The following is a 21,677-nucleotide window of genomic DNA, read 5'->3' as shown; positions in this document are numbered from 1 at the left end:
AATTTCATATGAACACAGACAAGTATCAGTACGGCTCGCCCAGAAGGGACTGGGACACACGCAAAATCAGATCCTCTACCTCGAGGCTGAGCTCTGCTGATGCAATAGTGCTTTTCTGGCTGGAGCCAACACCAAAATACTTTTTTACTGCAGCCTCCCCCTAGCATACAGCTGCTGTACTCCTGGGGGGAAGGAACAGAAGGTAATCTAAGTAAGTAAGCAGCCACCATACTCAACTTACTTATCTACTGAGTAACAGGACAGGAGATAAATCCCTACTGTTTTAAAAAAAAAAAAGTAGCTTTATTCCATGACTGCTTCAAGATGTTCACCAGTGGTGGCCCAAGAAGTGAAAACACGCACATACTAACTAAACTATACTACCAAGACATGAATTTTTTTTTTCTTTTAATGGAGACACATTGTTGATCACAATTTATTTTGAAGTCATGAGATGCCAGCAACAGAACAGCCCGAGTCAGCAGGTCAGGCTGGACAAATACTTGATTGTAGCCACAGCTGTTGGCTATGGGCAGCAGCACTGAGTTACGCAACAAGGCAACAGTTTCTCTTCTACCTTCCTAACAAAACTGCCAGGTAAGGCAAAGGATGGACAGCTACTGAACTGTGGTATAAACCATGCAAGAGTAACAAATGTGAGAATAGGTGTGTAATAAATACTTGATGACATTAGAGAGGAAGGGAGGGGCAGGCTTATTTAAAAAAAAATTATCTTCTGCAAGACATTAAAGCTATTAAGTATTGTCACCACTGCAGGGGGCAGCCCAGTCCGGTAGTGACTAATTGGTACATGGATCAGTTTCAAAACAATATTCCTCTTCACATGAAAAGGTTTGAACAGATTATTTATCCACTTGCTAAAGCTTGGGGGTTAAAGAAGTGATCAGTAATCAACATTTATTTCACACCTAGGCAGAATGACTAAAACTGAAGACTACTGTTCAGCTTCGTCTTCAATTACTTCAATTCTGCGAGGCCCGTAGAGTAGAACATAAGCTATATGCCAGTCTCCACCCCCAGATAACCTCAAAATATCTTCAGGTGTAACAATGCTGACTTTGTCATCATCAAATTTAATCCATTCATCTGCAAGAAAAATAAGAGGATTATTTGTAATTTAGGTATGTAAAATCTTAACAGCTGCTTAAAGGAAGCAGCTGTGAAAGGTGGTTCACAGTGCTATAATTATTTTTTTTTTTTTTACCTTGTTTCCTTTTAACCCAAGACACATAATGCCCAGAGGAACTTGATCTGCCTTGATGTGTTAGCACTGCCTGCAGGTCATAATAGCCGCAATTATTAGAACCAATATCTGAAGGAAGAAGGGGGAGAAAAAAAAAAGTTACATGAGTCTTACATGAACAGCTTCAGCATTTTTAACAGCATGTGCTGGCCATACTGCAGTACCGTAGCTGTGGAAAACCCTCATGTACAACACGGTTCTAAATCCCTGTGAACTAAAAGCAGCACCTTTTAGCCATGATGACAGCCTCTCAGGAAACTGAGAATGTCATCCGTTTTCATAACATAAATAGGTATCCTGGGTGTCATGCAAATGCAGTAAGCTTAGGGCACTAAAACAGTGAGGTGTGGCCAGTAAAACTTCTGACCAGGTTTGGCCAATGCTTCCTTCACACACCAGCTGCTGTCTGCATTCAGGGCGAGACAGGAAACTGCCAGGACCGAGGTGCTGAACATGGGTCATCCAGCAACGCCGCTGAGCACACTAGGGTACAGTACATCAACCACTCTACAGTTAGTTCAGTTACACCAGTCAATTTTTCAAGGGAAAAAGCTGGCTAGTTCTGAACGTACCAAGAAGGGTGTTACAGTCCCCCACGTGCCTTACCTGCACTTTCCCACACCCCAGAGTATCCTGTTTTCACTGTGCTCTCGTGCTAGTCAATGCCCTCCAACCGCCACTTCTCGTGTCACTATCACACACAAACCTAAGGAAGCCCTGAACAGTAACAATTTAGGTAAACGAGACCTCAAAAATCATTTCTGCACAGTGTCCTCAACACGACAGTGAATGCTTAGGACATTCGAGCTCCAAGATCCCCAAATTAGGCCACACTAGCACTACCACAGCAGTTTTAAAAGTCTAATTTAAGTTTCTGTTTTGATTGCAGCTTTATAGCACCCACTGAAAAGGAGGTGTACAAAACAACTGCAAGTTACACGCAAATGTCTGTTGATGCGCATGCCTTCTATGTATCATCAACTTGTCAGATGGATGACAATTATGTCTTTCACTATCCCAATAGCATTTTGACTTGCCTCACCTTTCCACCCCTTAAATTTCTGTGAGTTTCTGAAGATTCAAAGGCATTAAAAATAACCAGGGTTCTCAAAATATTCCTACCATTAGGTCCACTTAAACATGAGTAAATGGAAAGTTACTTTACAATAGATTTACTTCCCTGTACTCACCATCAGGAAAAGAAAACGGTTCATATTTAACTTCTTTCTGTGCACCATCACTTTTACTAGACTAAAGAACAGAACATGGCTGAATTAATGTGGAATGGTTTTGAGAAAGCGTTAGCACAATCACATCAAATACCAACTCTCTGTTCATTTAAAGATGTTTCTAAGCCTAAACATTTTTTGTTCAACCTGAAAGAAGTTCCATTACTGTATTTCTTAGCTGGACATCCAAAAGCCTAATCTAAACAAGACCACTTTTTAAAGCAAATACATAACCATTTTAGCACTTATTGTACAAACTGTTTACCCACCAGATTTATAGGTTTGGAGCACAAAAACAATTCTGTTAGGGACTTGCTAGCAGCAGAAGTGGCAATAAGAAAATACCAGAGACAGACTCCAAGTGCCAATACGTTCTATTTTAAAATAGCACTCCTTCCTTGCTCCTAACGGTGTAAAAGAGATGTAAGCCTTATTCCAAATGTTTAAATGAAACTGCCAGGAGTTGGGCCAGGAAAAGAGTAGCTAAGTTTTCAAAAACTGGCTAAAACGCTACAGCTCTACCTCGTTTACTTTTTTTCTTCATTAAAGAAATGCAAGTCAGTTTTAGAATATGTAGATATGGTAGGAGACGAAACCATTTACCAAGTTCTAAGAGTACAGTCTTTTAGCTCACTGGTACACATATTCCACATTTTATCAGTCAGACACATAGTATTCCCTTGCACAACCCTTTCCAGTGGGTGTGCAGGAAATATCTACCTATACTCCACTAACAAGTGACCTACCAGCAAGCAATAACATTTGAAGAGAATCGTTTTGTGTCATTCACAGGGAAGCTTTAGGCATAACACTGGTAAGTAGAAGCACTACATTTGAGTATGTTTTGAAATAAACACGTAAGCAACGTGTTTGCCTACAGCACTCACCATTTCCCATCAAGCGGTCATACGAAAGCAGATATTGTATTTTCATGAAGACACACAAAAAAGATCTAAAGCTCAATACCAAGGAGTTTGAATGCTAAATAAGAAAACTATATTTAAGGAAGTCAAGTTTTCTCTAGTCCTTACTGGTACCCCAATTTCAGATGTACGACTTATTTAATCAAAACATCCCTGAAACTGCCAGAAGACTTACATTCTTTGGCTGTTGATTTACTTTTTTGTCTTCTAGATCTTTGAATTTTGATCGATAAGAAACCATTTTTTCCTGAAGGTCTGGCGTACACAGCTCATACACATCCAACATGAGAGGAAATTTAACATCCTAGGAAGTAAAAAGCATGAAGATTATTAGCATAATTTGGTACTCCACATTAAAGTGTTCTCCCACGGGGAGACAACACTAAGTCAAATGAAATGCAACTCTCACCACATTTATGACAACTTGATCTACTGAAAGGTTGCTGACAGTACCTACCTAAAGGGCTACAATAATTTCACAGAAGAATGTCTGATTCAGTATAAACAAAGCATTATAAAAGTACCACATTCAGCATAAATATTTAGATTATTTATCAGCTGTCACAGTTTTATACCGCAGAAATACCTATGCATGCCTAAGGAAAAAAAAAAAAAAAGCATGTAGAATGACTGTACACTTGCAAAAATGTCCATTTGTGTTATCCAAACAATCTTCTAAAATAGTTAACACCTGCCTTCAATCTTTATTCCCTTGCTTGTCTTGTAAGGAACAGGCATCATCTGTCCTGATGCTCCCCGGGCAGCCTAGGAGGTCTATCAGCCAAGGCCAACAGAAAGCAAAACCGAACATTTAGCTGTTTGCAGCTGGGTCTTGCATTTGTCAATCAGAAAGCCAGACAATTCAAATAACTAAATGCAGGAAGTGTTTGTTAGCATAGACACTTCTCATCAACTTTAGAACACTGTCCAGTGACTCAAAGCATGGCCCTCTCCTGAACTAAACATTCTCCTCTGGTGAAGAAACCAAAAATCATCCTAACAGCATTGGAGCAAATGTCCCTTACCTCCTCCCCCAGCCTATTTTGGTAGCATGGTTTGCCACAGATCATCACAACTGGAACAAAAGCTACTTTGCACTTAAGCAAAGAAAAGTGCAGTTAATATTTTTAAATGCAATTTAAAAGCAAACAATTTAGTAAACAGCTTTCAAGTATTAGTTGTCTACCTATGATAAAATCTGATTGAAAAGCATAAAGAAGAATTAAACTTCAATATGTAGAAAACTTACCTTAAGAACTTTGGCATTCACAGATTCTTTCTCTTTGTAAAAAAATCTAACCATCTGAATAGTCAGGTATGCTGGCAAGCGACTAATTTTAGACTATTAAAAAAAAAATGGAAAAAAGCTATTACTTTAGATATTCACCAATCTTTTATACCTTAAACACTGCTCATTCTAAATTACAGGCTGTTCTGGGAACCTATTTGTACACAAACCCATACACAACAAGGCCTCCTATTCTGAAGCTCTGTATAGTAGTGTACTCAAAGAAGTAATTTTCAACTGGTCTTAAATTTCTTGGTAGTGGATATTCAGATGCTTTATAAACATAAATCGCATGCTGTTGCAGCAATAACTTTGTGTTTTGGGACAGAAAATTGACAACAGTGAAAAGAATCATAAAGAGAGCAACAAAAGTACCACTCACAGATTTGATGTACAGTGCATTTCTCTGCAGTGTTGGAGAGAGTTTGGTGATTTCCTCTTGAAGACGCTGTTAAAAAAAAAAAAGGCAATAACACATATGTTCATCATAAAACACAGCTTAAAGAAAAGCTCAGCATGGACAAACAAGCAATCAACTTGGCAGTGCCAGGTTAATGGTTGGCCTTGATGATCTTAAATGTCTTTTCCAACCTCAACGATTCTATGAACTAAATCTCGTTCTGCCAACCTCTTCTGTTGCTATCAGCCTTACAACACCCAGAATTTTGAAATTCGTTGGCAGAAAGACCATGCCCATTCATTTGTTCAGCTCCAGGCTCATTCCTGAGCCCTGACACCACTATGTTTCTCTCTGCAGAAAATTTTATTCTACAAGAATAGAACTTGCAAATTAAATATCTGGATTTGGTTATGAATGTGTCACGTCATGGTTGGAACATAACTAAAAAAAAAATTAAAATCTGAAGTTTCTTGTGACAGGAATCTTTGCACGTTTCTCAACTCTCAGTCTAAAGCAGAGCAGCATTTAAGGAGCCAGGTGGTGACACTCTGCTTCCAGGGACCTTTCCAAATTCAGGGAAAGACTGACCTGGTTGGTAGTGCTGTGAGTCTTGCTACAGGCAATCTAACGCAAGAATTCTAGAAGGCCCTTTTTGGCCTGAGAGTGATGTTCCTTTTTTCATAATCTAATTTGTAAGCACTAACTATTTTAACTTTTCATTTCATTCTAAATTCTGTCAAAACAGAAAAAGTAGAAACAAACATTATCTGAGAACCATGCAACGTGGTCCAATCCTGTACAAACCAGATCTCTGCTTCCATTCCTGCTCTTACTGAAATACTCTGCAAGAGCAGTTACTACAACAAGGTTTTTGTAGTAGCTCCTCTCCTTGCTCCTTCAGGTTCTGCAAAAAACCCTGAAAACTTAGAAATATATACATAAAAAGTACAAACTACTTTAAGAAGTCCTACTTAAAGAAACAGTTTAAAGATGATGTTGTGTCATGGAAAATTTAAAACCTCCTTCAAATCAGGATAATTAGATTAAAGCTTAGTTGTTTCATCATTTGTTTTTTTTTTTCTTAGAACACAGCAACCAAAACACCACCTGATTTTAAAACCGACTTTTGGACTTTTTGGGAACCATTTTCCCAATGGTTTCCCCATATTTTCAAACTACAAGTAACAAACTAGCTTGCACTTGGTTACCTGCACGGGGAAGACCATGTCAGGGTCAAGAAAATGCTCCGTTGAAGTCTGCTTTACATTAACATGTGATTCATTTCCACTTCCATCTTCCCATTGAACACCCCCCCCAAAAACCTTGAAACTTTGTAAAGCTTGGACAGCAGATGTCAATTCCAAGTCACAGACTAAAAACAGAGGTCATTTAAAATCTGAATTAAATAAAAAAAGAAGTTGTAATGGCTTACCAATTTTAGTCCTGTAAACAGATACTTCACTTCTTGATTGATAAAGCAGCTAAGCTGAAGCAGATTCTCCTTTCCTTTAGTTACTTCCTCTTCTTCAGCTTCTGTACATTTCATGCTTCACAAAATTAAGGAAAATCATCATGCTCCAAGAGCTGAACTACTGCTCTAGTGAAAAGAACATGCTGAACAGCACGGTAGCTTAAGGTAATCCTGTGCTTGTGCATCAATAGTACTTTTACTTCTTGTAGTACAAAAATGAAGATTTGAAACTGTTCCTTTGTGTCTGATAAGAAGTGGTAGCTGAAGCAGACAGCACACCAAAAAAAAAGTAAAATAAGTCTTTAATCACCATTTAAGCCTGTGAGGCCTGTGCTTTGTTCTTTCTTCTCTCCCCACCCACCCAGAAAACAGATCGTACTACCTGGCTGCCAATACCAAGTCTTGAAAGCTCTCCTCCTCTTCTACCCTGCTGCTGGCTGGACTTTCTGTTCCTTTCAACATGCACAGTCTCCTTTCCCTGCCTTGTCTCTGTCCACTGAAGTAAGTCAATTTCTTCATTATTTTCTACACATTCCTTTAATGGTTCTGTTCAACCACTTCTTTTTCATACTTCTGCCACCAACCCTTTTTTCTCATCCACTTCCGTCTACCAAGATATTTTTCTGACTGCTCTGAACGCATCTATTCTACAAATGCCACCATAAACACTTTGAAGGCTTGCAACATGACTTTTCCACCAACTCTCTTCCTCTTGCCATTAGCCTATGCATCGTTCCTCTTAGCTACTCATTCCGCTCCTCCCAACTATTTCAGGGTTAACAAACCTCACAGCACAGGGAGAGAGATGCATGACTCTTACCTTAAAAAAGGCCTTTTCATTACTACCAAGCTATGAGATACAGTATCTCATCTAAGAGGGTGTTTCCTTATTTCAGACAAGCAAAATGGACAACGTAATTCTTTCTAAAAGTGGTGGTCAGTTTAATGACAGCCAGGATTTTGGGGTGGAGAAGTGGAAACACAGTCACACTTGGCATTAGACATGTGCCCCATGTGGTCTTTTTGTTTGTGCTATAAAAAATGCTACTAAAAAACTGTCAGCTGCCTTAGTTTCTTACTCGTCTAACAGTGTCCAGCTAATTTATTTCTTAAGAAATCAATCAAGCTATCTTTTGTCCATATTTAGTATGCCAAGTATATCAGCAAAACTCCCTTACAAGCCAAAAAAACCCAAAAACCGACAACTATTTAGGAAGATAATTACTTTTATTTCGATAAAACATCTCAGCATCCTTGATGTAGATAACTCGCAATCTTGTCTGGGAAGGAAATCTGGTATTTAAATTCAGTGGGGTTTTCTGTAAATTTCCGTTACTATTCTTCCTCCCCACATCATCCTCTCTCAAAGTACATCCAATCTTAACTTTAACTTCTGTGTACTCCTGCAATACACTATGCTCTCTCTTCCTTGACAGATACCGTTATTTTCTATACTATTTTGGACGATGCTTTTCATCCTCCCAGCGCTCAACAGCTACAGTGTGAAATTATTATCATTCTTTATGTCTTGCCTTAGTCTTTAGGATACGCTGTTTCAAATTCAATGCTGAAGAACTGATCAATTAAACTCTTCTTTTTAGAAGCTGCTGCTGTAGCTCCAGAGTCTGTCTGTAAAACAAATTCTCTTATGATGTAACTTTCAATAGCATGTAAAGACAGTCGTCTTTACAGACAAATAACCCCATTTATTTAAATTGTTTGAAGCCTATTCCTTCACCTTTCTATTGGTGCATTTTCTTCTAGTCAGTCAATCTCCTTATACCACATAAAGGTTTCAAAACAATTTATAGTGTGCTGTTAAAGCTACCTCGAAGCATATCAGGAAGCAAGATTTCAATCAAAAAGTCACGCTTCCCTGCTCCCCAACTTAAATCTGTCTTAAATTTTAGAGTGCTCTATCAGATTTTTGCCACTGCCAAGACTCTCCAGAACACAGTTTACAGAGAAAGAAGACAGTCACTCTGGTAAAGTCCTAGGAAAAACTTTAAGCAGTTTCTCATCAGGTTAAGTTAACTGTCTGTTTGAAATAGCATTCCTGTAGCCAAGAATGCTGTAGAACAAAGATATTTTGGTTTTTTCCTCCAGAAAAAAAAAAGTTCTTACTTGCTCAACTCACAGGTTATCAGGGCCAGCTGCTGCGTACTCACAGTCACCACCACCCTGGTCCAACACCTGCCTTACAAAGCCCAAAGGGAAAGTATTCCTACAGTACACTCCATAGTGTAACTGACATAACATAGGTAGCATTATGCTGATCTGGCACATCAGAAAGCAATTTCACTTACTGGGCTATAGACGCATGTTAAAGAACTCACAAAACAGGTAATCCTTGGCAAAAAATATATGAATCACAAGTACAGTATTATAAATCCTAACTCTGGTTAGAGTAAGACTACAATTACCTCCATAACTGTATCACCTTCTATGCCTTCCAGCTTCTGCTGTAGTACCCTCATCATCTGTACCCAGCACTCATTGGCATCCTAGGAAGGGAACACAACATTAAATCTGACTAGTAGCGTTACGATTTAGCAACATTAAACCCATCAATCTTTACACCATAAAACCAAATGTAAGGATTCCTTAACTAAGAATTTCTCCCTATTCCACCAAACATTTTCAGAGCTAGCACTTGGTATTACATGTAACTTTTCTACATGATACAAAAGCAAACACTTTACTGGGATAAATTATTTTCACAGGAGAAGGAAGGTTTTAAAATATTCTTGTTCTCAACTTCCAACATACTATAAGATTTTCAAAAAATAAGCTAATAATCAGTCTTTACCTGTTGAAGGTACTGGCCTTGATCGCCTTTCTCCGCAAACTGTGGGAAGGCCATATGTAAAAACTGCAGGAGAATGATAGGTGGGATACTGGACGAAGTTTTATCCATGGAATCAAACAAGTCTCTAAGAGCTTGAAGAAAAAGTAAGTGAATGCTTTGAAAAGTGGAAAAACAATTCAACCATGGCAGGAAGTTCAAAAAGAATAGTAAAATAGCAGCAACACTTAAAGACTGATCATTTAACAGTGTCCAAATTGATCTTTCCAAAGCAGGGCCAAATTTTCCAGGTGGCATAACAGGTGCACCTAAGATCTCATTTGTGAGCATGACTTTACAAGTGTAAACATGACAATTCTGAGAGTTTGGCACATAGTGCCTTGTCTTTCCTGGCTGCTAACAGAGGGAAAAAAAAACCCAACCAACCATTTTTGAGTAGTTAAGATTTCATTTGAAACACATCTGAGAAACCACGTTTTCACAAGAGGACTACACAAGAGAAACGAGAAGGCATTCACAATCTATCCTCTAGAGCAGCTTAAGTTTCACCAACTACTGGGAAAAGTTTTCATTTTTCCCAACTAAAATATCTAGAAAATATTCATGCTTCACTTAACATCCAGGAAAACAAGTATGTGTATGCATACGTGCAGACAGCTCATAACTATGTGCAATTCAATGAATACTACCAATTGCATGACAATACACATGGCTTTCTTTTTTGCTCCAGACACACTGCTACATGTCTTACCTACCCAAGTTACAGCATTTTAAATCCACAAATCACTTCAGAGACACCTGTTAATTCTCACAACAACCCTGCGAGGTAGGCAATAGGCTACGTGGTCACTAATTTACAAGTAGAGAGACTAATGAATTATACTCTTGAATAAGTCAATATAGGCAACATTACAACGAACCAAAGTCAGTTTCTTCCTCTCTTTAGGAAATACCTTCACTGACCTTGATAAGAGGGACAACTGATATGACACAGCAATTAAAAAAATGCCATAAGTGTCATGCAGGAGTTCCTGACCAGCTCAGCTCCAAGGAATTAACGAAGAACTACTCAGATCTTAAGCTATTAAGACTCCTAAAAAGCAGAGCTGTCACCTTAAAAAGAAAACAAGGGACACAAAGTAAAGGCGGTGAAAAGGGGAGGGGCAGGCATGGCTGTATAGAGTAACCATTGAACTTACCACCCCAAAATTCGATCAGCAGGCATACCCACAAACTGGACCTTTCCTTCCTTATATTTTGTTTTTCCTTAAATGGACTGGTAGAAATCCCAGTGTCCTGGCCCAGCATCTTAGTAGGGCAATGAAATAGAGTAAAAAAAGAAAAAGTGGACAAGTAGTACCCTTGTTCAAGTGTAAGGAGTCTAACTAGAATTCTAGTTAGAACTTGGAGATACGGGGCCATCGTGAGCTCCAACATTGTGAGCACCCAGATCACCACAACAAAGAGTAACGTTCCTTTTGAAGACACTACTTTCTATTTCAGTTATGAAATCTGGATCTTTAGGGTAAAGGTTAAGACCACTGATAAAGCATCAGCTACCACCTTAACAATAACGCTCAGCCAATAAATCACATTAAAAATATCAAAGAAATGCATATTCTAGGAGCATGGCATTAGCCTACCACTAACTGAAACAAAGAACTGTTCACTAAAATATTTCTACACAAAATGATCAAATCAATAGATGGATGGAAGTTCCAATTACTTTATACCTACATGCAAAACAGTAAGAGGTATGAATGATTTCTATCTAAGCCTACATCACACTCAAATATGTTCTTCCTAGCATGCAGCTAGGTAATATGCAAAGATGTATGCTTTGCAGCCATGGTCAGAATAACCTTTAAAGATATTAGCAACAGAGAAAAATGAATCCTCCAGTGCTAGCAGATCTGAAATTCCTAAGGCATATGTGCTAAAGAAAAAAACGCAGAGCTCTAACTGCAATTTTCACCTGCAGTTAGCAGGAAATCACAACACTAGCCTAAACCCCTGCATTCTACTCTAAACACCAACCTGCAGTAATGTATTGAGCAGAGGCCATTTCTCCTGAAGCTCTTAAGGCACCACCATACCTAAGAGAGAAGAAAAAATCATTTGTATGCAATTAAACACAATCAAAAAGAGCAGTCAGGTTTTTAAATCATAAAGCAGGCAGCAGCAGCTAGATTTATTTAAATGTATCAAAATAAATCAATCACCAAACCAGAAGTGACTGAGGGTAAGATTTACTCACGCTCACCTCACAGTCTCAGCTATTTTGCAAGCGCTGCATGGAAGCAAAGCTGGCATCCTAAAGACAATACATAAATGCAGACCGAGAAGTGCAGATACATCATGCTGCTTCCCTAATCCATTTGCCTCAAAGACTCAATATATTTTTAAAGAAACTGAGAAAAAGTCTGAATAGAAGCTACCCCATATCTGAAACATTTGCCACAGCTTCTCCAGAAACATGGAAAAAAACACCTTCAAGGACTGGTGGCAGATAAAATACACAGAGATGGAGGACAGGCTTCCTCCCTTCACAGCAGAAGCAGAACGGTGAGACATTTTTCTTGGGGAGATACTTCCTACGCTACAAAAAGTATGGGAGTCCACCTGTTTTACTAGAACTTACCACTCTTTGAACGATTTCTTGGTTTACCACCTGCATGAGGAACAGATGGCCTCCTCAAAGCGTATAAAGCCTTCAAGCAAAGGGAGGGTCTCACGCATTCTTTAATCTCAATGAACTTCAAAAATTTTGTCCATTGCTAGATGATGAACAGGAAACTTTCCCCTTGTCATGCTACAGAACAGGGAGTACCCTTGCAGAGATCAACAGAGCAGCTGGTAAGAAATGAAGCCGTAACAGTAAGCTTTCCCATTTGAGTCCTTTCACCTCTCTCCCACTGCCACATGCCCTTCCATGCTGTCGTCAAGCAGGGAAGGCCAAATAAAGGCTAAGTCTCCAGAGGAAAACAGAGTGGCGGCCTATGAATCTGACTTCCCACAGATAATAATCTTGTATTGCAGTCTGCCAGTTTTATAGGGTACATTTTGACATTTGGTATGTTAAATTTGTTAAATATTCTGATTCAGTGCACTAAGTCAGAATCCTTTACAGGAAAATAAGCAGAATTTCCTCAAATGACAACACCGAAAAACAAGAAAAACCTTTAAAACAAAGTTTCTGTATTTCGCAAATAGATCTCAGTTCTAAATAATTATGGTTTACCTGCTAACAGAATTAAGAAAAACATATAAAGACTTAAATAACTAGTGTTTACTGTAATCTAGAATATCCAGTCGGGTCCCAAGGTATCAAGAAAGTAGCGTATTTTAAAGGAATTAAGTTAACCCTAAGATGGCAATGCTCTACATAATCCTTAGAGTTTTAAAATACTGATGGTTTTCTCATTATAATTAATCTGGAGGACAAATTCAGGCTCACATTGCCATGTATTCTTTTTCCCTCCAATCTTCATAATTTCCAAGTTTGTTGTCTATTCCTCACCGAAAAAAAAAATTGGCCATTGCTACATTCTACAGTCAGAACAAATGAAAGAAATTCCGTAAGGGCACATCTTCTGTTCCCTACACAGCCACATGACAGTAACTCCACCTTTTCCCAGTTTGCCTCCACAGTAACACTCCTGGTCCTACCTCAGAGCTTCCTGCCATACTTCCAAGTACCAAATGTTGGTAATGTCAGAATTTCATAGCTGATAACACATTATGCAATTAAGCTATTGAAAAAATATTCTCAAAGGAACCAGACTCCCGTGCGATTCTTTCATACAGAACAAAACCATACAAACTAACACCAGAAAACAGGGTTAGGAGTTCAGTAGCTTGTTTAAGAATCTGAAACAAATCTTGATAGGAACTATTTTTTTAGCTAGGCAAAACATATTCTCTGCAATAAAAGCCAGTTCCAAAAAATACATAGTCTTAAGTTCTTTAAAAAGTACAGGCTAACACAGCCATAGGATAAACTGTAACGATCATTATGTTAATCTTGAATAGATTTAAAGAATAACAGATTGTTAATGATAACCCATACCAGTATTAAGATAACTGTTCCACAAAATATCTACTTCCTAAGATAAAGAAAACATTTTAGTCATGGTATCTTTGTACTGAATCCTACCTTTTAAGGGCCTCTTTCACTTCTGGCACTGAGCGGATACATTGAACCGTAGCATTCATGTAGCAAGTGTTGCCAAGGTTTGTCAATCCACATGGTAATTCCATCTACCAAAAAATTTACACGGGTGCTTGAAGGTCTGACAGAGATGTGCAACCATTTTTGAATAAACGCTATAATCTGATCTTAACTTCTAAGAAAAGGAATGAAAACCTGGAATATTCCATCAAACTTTATGAAGTTTTCCAGATCCATTTTCTGATTGTATTACAGGACATTCAAGAATGCTTTGGATTTTTTTCTGTGCATGTTTAGTTTAATGAGCATATTCTTCAAGCAGGCAGTCATTCAGAAAGTTCAATTATAATCTCATTCAAGTTTTGACCTTAAAATTCTATTTCTATGAAATTTCCACATGAATACACTTGTACAAAACACTGATGTTTTAATTAAAATCAGTTTTCAGTAAAATTCTGAATGTGATTAGGTTCATGGTTACAAACAAAAGCATTATTTAAACTCCTCTCCAGAAGTCTGCAACAGATCATTAATTTGATCCTTTCAGACAACTTGTGAATTTCTAAAGTTTTGACAAATGTGAAGGCCAACTAATAATTAAACTAATCAGTTTCAGAAACAACTATAAATCACGATATAATACCATTTTTCTTTTTTTTAATCCTGCATATTTGAGTAGTTGTCAGGGAAAGCACGTCGTTTATGAAACTGGAGTAGTGCTGCATACCAATACCACTTAATTATTTTAGGAAGAGATAATTCATTCAGCTGTGTATTCCATTTTTAACGAACACATGCAGTACAGACAATTGAATTTTGTTGTATAACAAAATTTGAATCAATTGTGACCACCTTTTTCAAAATGTTATCTGTCACTGAATCATCTCCTCGTTTGCCTCTCAGTTATCTCAAAGTCTGTGTATAGGATTAGTCTCAAAAATACATAAATATCCTTCACCTGCTGGTGCCATGGAAAGCACTAAATATTGAAGCACAAAACCAGTCCTAAACTACAGATCTGTTTTCATACGGACATGCATAAAAGTATTCCTGTTCTGCATGCGCAGTTGGCAACAGCCATGCAACTATTTTAAGTATGAGGAAGAGCTCCTAGTTCAAACGACTGATGAGAAAATTAAGCCTTTCAAATTGTAAAAAAAAGGAAATAAAAGAGAAGTTACTTCATTAAAAAAAAAAAAATTAATTATGCTCTTCCAGACTTTACTCCCATAAAGGAAAACATATAATCTATTCCACTAATGTGAAACTTATTTTCATTTTTCAGAAAGAAAGGTTTACCTAATACTACTAACAAAGACAAGCAAAGCCCCATACACACCTCACCCCAAACAAACTCTAGATTCCCTTCACAAACATGAAGGAGGCAATTTTGCACATCTAAGAGCCCTTATTCAGGCAAAGTTCAGGACACTCGTTCAGCAAGGGCAATACAACTTTATCTTTAAAAACATCAGCAATGCTATTTTTAGAAAATTTATTAAGCTGCCTGCTTAAAGAAAAAACAGCACTAGTTATATGACTTTTAAATTAAATTCCAGACTTCTCATCACTGCTACCAGTTGGGTCATCAACGTAAAATTGTGTTTCTTTGAGAAGCTATAAATGACATTACAGACATTACAGTTTCAAAATCCACTTTTAAGCAACTGGAAGTATTTAAAAACTCGCCATTGTTCAAAGGTTTACAAGAAACCAAAGTTCGAAACATGCTTACAGCTGAAGCCAACTGCTCCTCTGTCATGTCTTCTACAAAGACGGGTCGAGCAATTGGCTCTTCCGGAAGCGCATCTGCGGAACCCATCATTAATAAGGTCATCCCCTTGAAACACAGTAAAAATAGTAATCAATATTTAAGGGCAGTTATTTCTGCTTTAAAAAAAAAAAATCATTAAGCTCTTGACATATTTCAGCTATTGCCCCCAAAATAAACATAATCTTTCTCTTAGTTTACAGAACTGATACTGCACTGTTGTTTTTTAAGGGTATACCTCAACTTTGTCATTATCCAGAAAGTACTTATTGAGAACAATTCCACAGCATTATCTGTGCTAGACATTTCCACTGAGCCTGGTGAGCTTGCCAGCAGTTGACGATGCAAGATTCCAGTTGGGACTACACTTAACATTCATGGAAAATCCCAATGTGAAGTGTTCAGAAAAGCTCCTTTCCTGATGGACCACTAGGGATCAAGCATCTTCAACACTTGAGTGCAAATATTCCTCTTTCCCTTAAGTCTTAGAAAATACCTTGGAACCAAGGATAACTGAGCAGCTACATTCTGACTTGAAAGAAGCTGTAATGTTTGAGCTTCTCAACTGAGAGAGTCTCAAGTTCTCAAATTCAGAATTCTCTAATCAACAACAAAAACATCGTTCATCTTCAGCCTAGGATATGGGGAAACACTTCAGACAGATGTGGGTAATAATGAGGACCACTGCTCTGAGTTCAGAATTGTTTATTTCACCTGAAAAGGAAGCGAGAAGGGGAAGTGCCATCCTTTGGTCTGGCAAGTTCAGAGGACATTAAACTAATTGAAAAGTAAAAAATAAACAAAATGACCCCGTTAGTTCAGGCATGAGGACTAACATTCAAGGTGGGGGGGGAGCAATCAAGTTACCATGCTTGATGGACTAGCATAAGGAAAAACGTTTTTCAGCATTCAACAGGACTACATCTACACAGTAAGATCTACTAAAGGGGGAGAAAACAGCTATCTGGGGCCTTGAAAAATACAGTGCTAAGGAAAAGGATGGACAATAGAATGGAAAGAAACTGCTCTGACAGTGTAAATAAATCCCTAGAACTTGTATATAACATTATTAAAATTAATAAAGACAGCTATTAGCGTAATAGTGTGCAGAAGAGGACGAGAATGTTATGTACTAGGGTTTCTGCTGAACGACTTTGCTACAATAGCTGCAGCTACAGGCTGCAAATAGATGCTTGCGAACTAATTACGAGGCTAGAGTAAGAGCTCCGGTCTTATTCAACATAATCATCAATGACCTGGATGAGGGGACAGAGTGTACCCTCAGCAAATTCGCTGATGATATTAAGCTGGGAGGAGTGGCCGACACACTGGAAGGCTGCGCTGCCAGTCAGCGAGACCCGGACAGACTAGAGAACCAAGCGAAGGATAACCATATGAAATTCAATTAAGGGCAAGTACAGAGTCCCACACCTAGGGAAGCACAACCCCAAGCACCAGTACAGGTTAGGGGTTGACCCGCTGGGAAGCAGCACTGCAGAGAAGGACCTGGGAGTCCTGCTGGGCAGCAAGCTCTCCACGAGCCAGCAGTGTGCCCTCGTGGCCAAGAAGGCCAATGGTATCCTGGGGTGTCTTAAGAAAAGCATGGCCAGCAGGTGGAAGGAGGTTATCCTCCCCCTCTACTCTGCCCTGATGAGGCCACATCTGGAGTGCTGTGTCCAGTTCTGGGCTCCTCAGTACAAGAAAGGGAGCTACTGGGGAGAGTCCAGTGGAGGGCTACGACGATGATGAGGGGACTGGAGCATCTCTCGTATGAGGAAAGGCTGAGAGAGCTGGGTCTGTTCAGACTGGAGAAGACTGAGAGGGGATCTCATCAACGCTTATAAATATCTAAAGGGTGGATGTCTAGAGCAAGGAGCCAGACTCTTCTCAATGGTGCCCAGTGACAGGACATGGGGCAATGGGCACAAACTGGAGCACAGGAAATTCCACCTGAATATGAGGAAAAACTTCTTCACTTTGAGGGTGACAGAGCACTGGAACAGGCTGCCCAGAAAGGTTGTGGAGTCTCCTTCTCTGCAGATATTCAAAACCTGCCTGGACGTGATCCTGTGCAACATGCTCTAAATGATCCTGCTCTAGCAGGGGGGTTGGACTACATGATCTCTAGAGGTCCCTTCCAAGCCCTACCAATCTGTGAATCTGTGAACTTGTAATGCTACCTAATTCAATCTGCTCAGTGAAGAACTGGAGTAAAACCTGTACCAAACAGATGTTACCAGATACCTACAGAAATGAAAACGACAAAACAAACCCAAACAAAAATTTTTGGGATTCCCTGTTACAATATTAATTAGGTAAGAAACACAAATACATTAACTTTTTGTCTTATTTTTGAACTACTCAAAGGTATGGATAACCATTACTAATGGCTTTGTTTTTAAATAGCAGCTATTTAGTACAGGAGAACAAATTTCAGCAGGTTGATAAAAAAGGAAATAGGCAGAGCTGTAACTTCAGCATCTGTAATGCAACAATTTTCCATGCTGGGGATGTGCAAGCACCACAGACCACAGACAGTGCCCAGGTTCACAAGCTCCATCTAAGTAACATCACTTATTATTATGGTCACAGATAGACAATGCAGAAGGACCACTGGTCTGACCCAGAACACTTCTTGTAAAAAAAAAAAATAAATTGCTCCCAAGTACTTCAGGAAGATGGTGTAATTTCCCTACCAATGCAAAAAAGTTGCTTTTTTTACAAATCAACGGTGAGAACTTTGTAAGAATGCTTAGGTATGACTCCTATAAAATTATTTTTCATCAAGGTCTGATTTTGAAGAAAGAGCTACTCATTCAAACAGAAACAGCAAGAATTTCACATCTTTCTCTAAATGACAAAATAAAATCAAACTATTAAAATTTAGTTATTCCTCTGAACTTACATTCTTTATTTTTAGGTTTCCCCAGTCATCATCCTGTATTTGAAATGAAATAAAAGACAAGTTAATTATCTTGCAGCAAAAGACAAGCAAGTATTTTCATGAACATTAATCATATATTTCTAAATATACAATTGTGTTTCATCCAAGATTCCACAATATTAACTATTTACACATCATCAAGTCTTGTCTGACTAAAATAATAAGCAGCCAAGTCATCTTTTCAATAAGGTTCTTCATCTGTTGTTCAACACTGCTTAGATATAAACAACTTTTTGTAGGAAAGTTGCCTATATTACATTGCAATAAGTCATCTCCATCAAAGACGTGCCAGAGAAAGTTTTCTTAAACAAGCCAAAAAGCAAAAAATTGCATTCAGATTCTGAACATTGAAAAGGAACAGAAAAAAACCAACAAACCAAAACCCACCCAGCAGAGCAGTGTTGAGTATAAAAGAGTGAAGAAGCATATTAAAACAGCAGCGTACCTCCCAATCATTTAGCAAACTTTTGCCAGTATTTTTTCATAGTAGCAAGGAATCATACAGAATTATTTCTGAAAAGTGTAGTCAGTTTAATACATACAATGAAAGATCTTCTGGAAGGAACATTTGGAAATATGGTCATCACTCATTATGTCATAATGTAATGAAGATAGAAATAATATAAAAAACCATGCATTTCTACCTTCAGAGTTCCTCCTTTAACCATAACCTTCTGTCTAGCTGGCTGAACTCCAGTCAGTGCAAACAACTGGGCTTTGAAGACCATTGGAGGTTCGTCAGTGTTAAGCTCCACGCCATCAAATTTCTCTTTTCCCCATTTCACGTTAACTGCAAACAAAATGTTTTTAATCTAGATTATTTCCTAATATACAAGAATGTAATTACCAAGATTAACCCAGTATTTCAAATTCCAGGCTTTACACTGTCTCAAAACATTCAGTTTTTAACACTAAAACTTGTCAATAATCAAGCTAAAGACCACCTTTTCTATAAGGTGTCTCAACCATCAGAACATACCATTTGCAGTAAGTCTAAAAATATCCTACAAAACAATTGTAAGCAACATATACAGTGAGAAACTTTGCAAGCAATAAATGTGTATAACAGCATCAGAAATTCTTTGGGCAAATCTTCACAAAAGCGGCTCGAAAACAACTCTCCCAATCTCTTGGCGCTGTTCATCGCAAACAAATTTCTGAAGGATGTTCAGACACGCAATTTCAGTTCAGTTTTCCATAGCACTTCCGTTCTTCTTCAACAACAAACAATAACCACGTTCTTTAAAAGCAAAGCAACTGTTTGACAGCCACAGTTTTGGCTACCAATATTGTTCACATGGACCTACACAAGACCCAGAAAACAGCACACCTCCTGCTTCCTTTCAATGGAAGGTTAACCTCACAGTGTCATTTATGACACCATCCCTGCTACTCTCTTCAGTTTTGACAGTGTTTACACAAACAACTCACCTGTGTGCAAATACAGAAGAGAGCCTAGCACAGGCTGCAGCTCCAGAAGCCCTGACCCCAGTAAAGGTGCAGGACTGGAATTAAGAAGTGAAGTGAGATTTGGTCACGCAAAGTGTAACTCTTGACGCTGGAAATGGGATCACCAGCAGAAACGTTAGGCAGAACGACACAAAAGCACATTAACTTCACTTCGGTAAAGCTAGTACTAACCAAGAGCAGACAAAAATGCCTGGAATAAACAGTGTTTCTAAAGAATAGTTACATATCTTTGATCACTTCCAGTCACCCTCATAGGTACAGAGGGCTACTTAAGCAAGCTGCAGATTTGCTGAAAAATCTGCAGAATATAGCACACAGTAATATCGTATGTGCCCAGTAAGTGGCTGAAATATCATACTCTAATAAAGTCATATTCTTCTGATTTGCCCAACCTTCTGATTTTTTTAAAAACACATTTATTATTTTGCATATTTAAGACCTACCAAGCACAAGCCTCTTCCCATTTTCCAGGAAGACAACCCACTCAGCCACTGAACAAGTCATCTGCAGAGTCTTTTAAGTTTTGCATTTTTGAAGTAATGCATGCACTGTTAAATATGCGGAAGAGTTAGCAATTATTAATCTGTACTGTCACTGGTTTTGACAACTCGGCACTCAAGAGGAGGAAACTGAAGAGCACGAGCATCTTCTCTTCAGAGATCGCAACTGAAATTTCACCAAAAGTTTCCAAAATAAAAGCGAAAATTGTTAATTTGAAAACAGTGGAAACTAAGAAAAAGGAAGGACGTATTTGCCCCACTGAACAGAAACCACAGCTTATACAGATGTTCTAGAGTTCAGGAAAAGTCCTGTTATACCGACATCAGGATCCCAGTTTGCCAACCACAATTAAAATAGCGGAGAAACAGGGACACAACTGCATTCTACAATCTGTTCCTCATGCACTAAAAAGCCTCCAGAGGCCAGACCCGTGAAACATAAACAAGCCAGTAACTGGTCCTAGAAGCGTCTCTGGAGGTTTTGCTCTTGCAGTCTTCACTGTAAACTTTCCTTCATGGCAAGGAGGGCAAGTGGGATGCGATGCAATCTAAGAAAATTTTAACTCCTCTAGTTTTAACTCAGAAATAACGATTTTAAAGAGCAGAGGCGGACGCACCTACCTAAACTGGGAGGCACAGATGCAGAATAATGGCTCACTTGACAGATAGCAGCACTTATTTTAGTACAAAACAAAAATAAAGCAAGAAAGGGCAATACCGATGCACGATCGCACGCGATACGCGTATGACACCCGTTCGCAAGACCGAGCCTTGCCGAAAGGGCCCTCCCGGCCATCAGCAGAGCTCTCCCCTCGCCCCAGTCGGGCTAGGCCAACACTTCCTCCTCAGGCAGCCAGGCTGCCTCCCGACCCGGCCCGGCCCGGCCCACACATGCCGGGATCTCCCGCCGCCGTCCTCGGCAGGGCTCGGCGGCGCGGCGGACACGTGCCGAGCGGCAAGACGACGGGGCCGCCGGACGAGGCTCCCGCTGCCCCTCGGGAGGCACCGCCCGCCCTCCCCCAGCGCAGCGGCGGGAACGGGCCTGGCTAGGGGCGGCGGGGCCGCTGAGGAGGGCTCGTCGCTGAGGCAACGGCACCCGCCGTCACAGGCGCTGCACCCCCCCGCCCCACGCTGCGGGCGGCCGCGGGCCGGGCCGGGCCGGGCCGGGCCATGCGCAGGCGGTGGGGCCGGCTCACCTGAGAAGAGCGGCATGGCGGAGGGGGCGGGCGGCGCGCCGTGTCCTGGGAGGGCGCGGTGGCGGTGGGGGAAGTGAAAGGGCGGCGGGTGAGCGGCGTTAGCGGGGAAGGAGCAGACGGGAGATGGCGGCAGCTTCGGCGCGTCCCTCCCGCCCTCAGGGTCTCATTCAAACCGGCCCCTCAGGATGACGCTGCAAGCGGGGCCCGCTCTCCGGAAGCGGGGCGGGCTGCGCGCGCAGCTGCG

General features: G+C 39.8%; 1 protein-coding gene across 2 annotated transcripts; it reads right to left on the bottom strand.

Moving 5' to 3' along the window:
* Positions 1-422: 422 nt before the first annotated feature.
* Positions 423-21,672, bottom strand: USP14 (ubiquitin specific peptidase 14). Of its 2 annotated transcripts, none has more exons than XM_075744300.1 (16): positions 21,434-21,672; positions 18,912-19,057; positions 18,229-18,261; positions 15,288-15,392; positions 13,538-13,641; positions 11,419-11,477; positions 9,385-9,515; positions 8,999-9,079; positions 8,125-8,204; positions 6,537-6,651; positions 5,087-5,152; positions 4,666-4,758; positions 3,592-3,720; positions 2,455-2,515; positions 1,226-1,333; positions 423-1,107 (listed from the first exon to the last, which is right to left on the bottom strand). In XM_075744300.1, the coding sequence occupies exons 1-16, from the start codon at positions 21,447-21,449 to the stop codon at positions 956-958; spliced, it is 1,479 nt and encodes a 492-aa protein (XP_075600415.1). In that variant the 5' UTR covers positions 21,450-21,672; the 3' UTR covers positions 423-955. The 2 variants fall into 2 exon arrangements, with proteins under 2 accessions (XP_075600415.1, XP_075600416.1); XM_075744301.1 differs by lacking the exon at positions 21,434-21,672 and adding an exon at positions 19,699-19,825.
* Between the last annotated feature and the right edge of the window lie 5 nt (positions 21,673-21,677).

The sequence above is a fragment of the Balearica regulorum genome, chromosome 2, assembly GCF_011004875.1.
Source record: "Balearica regulorum gibbericeps isolate bBalReg1 chromosome 2, bBalReg1.pri, whole genome shotgun sequence".
Classification (NCBI taxonomy): Eukaryota; Metazoa; Chordata; class Aves; order Gruiformes; family Gruidae; genus Balearica; species Balearica regulorum.
Note: the sequence above shows the minus strand (reverse complement) of the source record. Positions and strands in the feature narration are given on the sequence as shown.

Excerpts from the sequence above, each read along its gene's own strand:
- USP14 (XM_075744300.1), bottom strand. Across the intron at positions 15,393-18,228 it reads GAAACCTAAAAATAAAGAAT|GGGATGACCTTATTAATGAT; the intron begins GTAAGTTCAGAG and ends CTGTGTTTCAAG. Across the intron at positions 4,759-5,086 it reads ATGCACTGTACATCAAATCT|TCTAAAATTAGTCGCTTGCC; the intron begins GTGAGTGGTACT and ends TTTTTTTAATAG.